The following is a 5,833-nucleotide window of genomic DNA, read 5'->3' as shown; positions in this document are numbered from 1 at the left end:
AATAAAATAATGAGTAATACCCCAAATAGGTCCCCAAGGATTTGGCCGTACGACAGATTTGTCCCCCAGAAAAATTAACTAAGTCCCCAGTCCCCGAAATTGTTAAATATGTGCCATATACGTCCCTGCTCCAAGTTTAGCCGGTTAACTGAACACTCTCTCTCCTACGTGGAGGTGATCAGTATGACGTATCAGGTTAAAGGCTTCCAGGACACGTAGGTCCTTGTACACGTGGCAAAAACGACGTCATTTAAGGGCTTTTCAAAACGACGTTGTTTTGAGTGGGACAGATTAGTCCCCAAGCTTTATCAAATCAATGTGATAAAACGGCAACGTTGTGAATAGGGACCTAGTATAAAAATGCACGTCCTTTTCCCTTGGCTCTGTTAAATGACCTGAAACCCCAAACCCTTACCCAGATTTTACAAGGTAACCCTTCATCTTCCTCAAATCCATTAACGTTGACTGAAGTCTGTAATAGTGGTTTGACAAAGCTGACGGCAACTGGGTGGTGGCGGTGGTGTGTCGTGCATATCGCCATTGTTGGAGGTAAGTCTTCTAATTTCTTTTCTGAATTAATTTAGAGGCGAAAATTCAAGTATGATGAACATGCATGTCATGTGTAGGGTAGATCAAAGACATTGTTTTGCAAGTGTAGGTTAAGTCAGAGTTGTAAAGTGATTTAGTTTGTGACGTTTCATAATAACATTACCAATGTGGGTGTTAAAAAATTGGATTCTGTTTTAATGTTTTTGTAATGTCTTCGTTGCTTGTTTAAGTTGTGATAGATTTTTATTTTGTTAGTTTAGATGAGTGAAGACGTGATACCCGTATTTCACCACGGTGGAAGTTTTGTGAGAGACAACAAGAGTATTTGTGTACATCAATGGAGAAGTCAAGAAGTTTCCCCCAATGGACATTGACCTGATATGTTTCTTTGACCTGAAGAAACTTTTTTTGGACTTGGGTTACCATGAATATAAGGCAATGTTTTGGTATGATCCGACTTCTGTTGACCTGGAGTCTGGGCTTCACCCAATTCACGGAGACAAAGAGATCAGAGATCTTCAAAAGAATAAAATGCTAAATGAGGACGCTGATGAATTCTACATCTACTTTGACCATCCAATCATGGAAGATACGGAGTTCATTAATGATGATAATGTCAGTGTTGAGGAGGTGGATGTGCAAGAGATTAGTGCTGAGGATGATGGTGATGACAATGATGCAAATGTTGAAGGTTTAGATAGTGATGATGGGTATGAGTCAACAGAAGATGCATTTTACAAGCCCCCACCTTCAGGATATGATTTTTTGGATTCAAGTGAAGAGGAAAAGTCGGTTGGAGCTAGTAAGAAAGGAAAGAATAATGGGAAGAAGAAATCCCCAATGAAGACCTTGCATCAGAAATCCAAAGTTAGTAAGCCTGTTAATGGACCAGTTGGCAAGGGCAATGGCAAGTCAAAAAGGACAGGCATTGGAAGAGAAGAGGTAGCTGGAGCATCTGTTCAGAGAAAGAGTCATGGTGAGCCTGGCAGGCCCAGTAAGAGTGATTATGGGCCTGCTGAAAAAGACAAAGTAGTTCATGGACCTTCTAGTGACAACAAAAATAATGAGACTGCATCAAAGTCCAAAAAACCTGCTACACTTGATGAAGAACTTGGTGTGGAGTTGTTACCTGAGTCAGACATTGAGTTTGAGTATGAGTCTGAACAATTTTTGACCCCGGAAGACTCAAGTGATGATGGAGGAAATGGGTTTGATTGGCCTCAGTTTAATCCGAGTGCAGAATTTGGGGAGGTCCAATTTCAGCTGAACATAGAGTTTGAGTCACTTGAACAATTTAAGCAGGCTCTGAAGGACTACACCATATCAGAGGGTAGAGGATATTTTACATGAAGAATGATAAGAGAAGGGTCAGAGCTGCTTGTATACATGGAGGCTTCATGCCTGGAAAAGAAGTGCAAAAAGCCAAGGCAAAGGCAAGAAAAGCAGCTAAGAAAAAGGCAAAGTTAGAGGCTGCTAAAGAAGCTAATGAAAATGACAAAGTTAAAATGGTAACAGCAACAAATGAGGCTCTTCCTGAAGGTGAGAAAGACAATGATGGAGCTACTACCATTGAGGTAGAAGGACAAGCTAATGCAGCAGATAATAAAAAATGTGGAAATGAAGGTGAGAAAAATGGTGAAATAGAGAAGCATGACTGTCCCTGACTTATATACTGTGCAAAGAACTCACGGTCAGGTGGATATCAAATAAAGACCTACAACCCCACTCATACTTGTAGAAGAGAGTTTGGCAATAATATGACAGATCAAAATTGGGTAGCAAAGAAGCTAGAAAAGAGATTGTTGAGTCAGCCACGGTTGACACATGCAGAGGCATGGGATCACATGAAGGTTGATTACAATGTGATACTCAGTGACAAAATGCTGTACAGAGGACTTCGGATGGCTAGGAAAAAGTATGTTGGTAACGAGAAGGCGCAATATGGCAAGCTGCGTGACTATCTGAATGAGATACACAGGTATGAGGTTATTTTATTTCAAAGAATGACATTTCCTAAGATTTCAATAATTTGATAACATGGACTGATAAAAAATAATATTTTTTACTCTTATGTGACATAAGAATAATTTGACATTAGAATATTTATAGTGATCTAAGTGAGTTCTTGTCATACTAAAATATATGTTTACACAGGAGCAATGAAGGTTCATCTGCACTGTTGGCAGTGGAGCCTATACCTCAATCTCCTCCATTATTTGATAAATTGTATATTTGCTTAGATGCCTGTAAAAGGGGGTTTAAGGCTGGATGTCGCCCCTTGATAGGTTTAGATGGATGCTTCCTGAAGGGTTTTTATGGGGGACAATTATTGTCAGCTGTAGGACAGGACGTGAACAATCATTTTTATGTGATTGCGTATGCAGTAGTTGACATTAAGACAAAGGCAAGTTGAAAATGGTTTCTGGAATTGTTACAGGATGATCTTGGGCAATGCACTTTTGATGGTTGGAACTTCATAAGCGATCAACAGAAGGTATCCCTGAATATCTCTTAGTGTTTGTTATGTTAACTAACTGAATGCTTTGTATTCTTGATTGTTTAATCATTGTTAAGTATATTTTTTATTTTCATAACCAGCATTTTTATGCCTATTATTTTTCGGTCTGTTTGAACTGTGATGTAGGGTCTTTTGCCAGCACTAAAGGAGGTTATGCCTAACGCACATCACAGAAACTGCATTAGGCACATTTGGAAGAATTTCACAAACAAATACAAGGATACACAGCTTAAGAATGTGATCTGGGCTTGTGCCAAAAGTTCAACCGTTGTAAAGTTTAATGATAACATGCAAAGGCTTAAGAGGATGAATGAGGACTCATGGGCTTACCTTGAAAAATTGGATCCAGGATGTTGGACTAAGTCAAAATTCAGCCATTGGCCTAAGCTAGACAACATCACCAATAACATGACAGAGGTGTGGAATGCCAAGATAGTACACTATAAGGGAAAACCGATCCTAACAATGCTAGTGGAGCTCAGATGTTACATTATACGAAGGATGGCACAACACAAAAAGGCCCTAAGCATTTACACTGGTGTAGTTGCTCCTGTACAACAAAAAAGGATGGAAGCCATTATGAAGGACACCAAGCACTGGACTGCTCAATGGACTGGCGACGATGCCAGACAAGTATTTGAGGTGCAAATGCACATGAAGAAACTGGGGTGCACTTGCATAACAGCACATGTACATGTAACATGTGGCAACTTACAGGTATAACACTCCAATTTATGCATTTTTAGTTGTTATTCTTACAAACTGTATATGTAATTATTGTTTAATTTTACTTATAGGAATTACATGTGTGCATGCCATGGCTGCTATTGCTAAGAGGGGAGATAGAGCAGACACATATGTGCACAAGTGGCTGAAGATGGATGCCTTCAGAATAACATATGGTCATTCCATTCGCCCTGTCAACAGTGAAGAGTATTTGGAGAAGTCTGGAGAAATAAGCTCAATCCCTCCCAAGATTAAGAGGCCAATAAGGCGTCCAGTAAAGGATGGACCAGAGGGTACTAAGGCAAAAAAGTCCTTCAGAGTCACATGTGGAAAATGTGGAGAGACTGGCCCAAATGCTAAGACCTGCAAGGGAGCTCCTAAGGCTGGAACTAATCCTAAAGGAAAGGTCAAGGAAAAATCCAAGGAAAAGTCAACTGCAACATAAGAAGAGGTTCAGGTTTCTCAATTGGCACCCGTAACTCAGGTATACATGAATAACACTTACCTTCTTATGCTAAATGTGTTACATTGTGTAGCTTGATATCTGTGATAACATGTTTAGGATTCAGGTTTTTGACATCAATTAGTTGCTGTGTTATAGAGGCCAACTTGTTTATAATATCTGTGTTTATAATATATGTGATAACATGTTTAGGATTCAGCTTGATATCTGTGTTATCAGCTTTATTAATTAGGGACCTATTTGACTTATAGTATAAATTCTAAAGGACCTATTTGACTTATAAAATACATCGTGAAGGATTTAATTGTCCTAATAAATTTGCTCACGTATGACGTTACTCAGCCTGAGGCACCAACAAATGCTACTGTACCAGATGTTGGAATAAATGTGAATGCTGCAACTGTAAGTATGCTTGATAATGACTTTCACTATTAATTCCTAAACATTAGTTACTAATATCTTATTTTAGAATACTCATAATTGTTTACAATTCTATCAGGAAAGACAAACTCAGCCTCAGCAGCCTTTTAAACGTCCAAAGCAGACAATAATTAGGCCCAAGAGACAGAAAAATGTGAGTGTTGAGACAATGGCAACTGCAAGTAGTGGCATAACCTCCAGAATATTCAAATTCATTCCAACACCTGGACTGAACCTCTCTAAGAAGAAATGATGCTTTGGAAGAAATTTATTGTGAAAGGGACAAGACATTGTTTGTTATTTTGAAGAAAATAGACTTCCATTTTTAATACTTTTTGTGCACCACTTTACATCAGTGTGTGTAGAAGGAAATAGACCTTCTTTATTTTGCTAACATTTTGATACAACTTATGTACATACTCTATGTTGACGCTACTTTATGTTAATATTTTGATGCATGATACTTGAATATTCTGGTTTGGATTATACACTATTTTTGGTAATATCCACTTTGCCAAATTACTTTGCAAAACATACAATATTTTCATCAACTTCTAATGTTCATTTAACTAAAATGAGCCATTCAAATACAATATTTTTCCAACAAACATACAATGCTAATTGCTTAAATAACCACCACATAGATATAAAACAAAATCACAACTACAAGTGCACCTATTATTACACTACTAAATAACCTGAGAACACTGTCCTTTTTCAATTTCGAACTATCTTCATTCCTCTTTATTAACATCTCCTCCAATTGTTTCACTCTCTTCTCCAAGCAATAATCTAAACCTGCACCAAATTCTTCACCCACGCATGTCTCCACAGAGGCCAATCTACGGCTTTCAACTACATCATCCACCAAATACCAAAAAATCTCATCAAACCATACAAAAAATCACAATAGCCTTGCTTTTTCTGCAATCAGAATAACAGAACATAAATCATCACATTAGTCTTAGTCCCTAATTATCAAAACTACAGCACCACAAAAATCCACCACTCTAACGTACCTTGAAGTGAGGACAGCCAAAGAACAACCTATTTGGGTTCTCTGCTGTGCGAGACCTGGATATTACGGCATATGTTCTGCACTTGCACTTAGGATGTTCTCCTCTTCTAAGTCGCCCCCTTCGGATGCCAGTCGAACC

At 38.5% G+C, this 5,833-nt stretch overlaps 1 protein-coding gene across 1 annotated transcript; it reads left to right on the top strand.

Moving 5' to 3' along the window:
* Positions 1–5,198, top strand: LOC110266608 (uncharacterized). Its single transcript, XM_088497937.1, has 5 exons — positions 1–1,420; positions 1,475–1,578; positions 4,155–4,277; positions 4,599–4,658; positions 4,756–5,198. The coding sequence occupies exons 1-3, from the start codon at positions 913–915 to the stop codon at positions 4,236–4,238; spliced, it is 696 nt and encodes a 231-aa protein (XP_088354063.1). The 5' UTR covers positions 1–912; the 3' UTR covers positions 4,239–4,277; positions 4,599–4,658; positions 4,756–5,198.
* Positions 5,199–5,833: the final 635 nt, after the last annotated feature.

Source organism: Arachis ipaensis, chromosome B9 (assembly GCF_059453495.1).
Source record: "Arachis ipaensis isolate K30076 ecotype BB chromosome B9, ASM5945349v1, whole genome shotgun sequence".
Classification (NCBI taxonomy): domain Eukaryota; kingdom Viridiplantae; phylum Streptophyta; class Magnoliopsida; order Fabales; family Fabaceae; genus Arachis; species Arachis ipaensis.
The sequence above is the reverse complement of the archived record's forward strand: the minus strand, read 5'-3'. Positions and strand labels throughout refer to the sequence as shown.

What these genes read in the sequence shown, in the direction of transcription:
- LOC110266608 (XM_088497937.1), top strand. Translation starts at nt 913, where the DNA reads ATGGACATTGACCTGATATGTTTCTTTGACCTGAAGAAACTTTTTTTG. An exon ending in GCATCAGAAATCCAAAGTTA is followed by an intron (nt 1,421 to 1,474) that starts GTAAGCCTGTTA and finishes CAAAAAGGACAG; the next exon opens with GCATTGGAAGAGAAGAGGTA. An exon ending in GGCCTGCTGAAAAAGACAAA is followed by an intron (nt 1,579 to 4,154) that starts GTAGTTCATGGA and finishes CCAAATGCTAAG; the next exon opens with ACCTGCAAGGGAGCTCCTAA.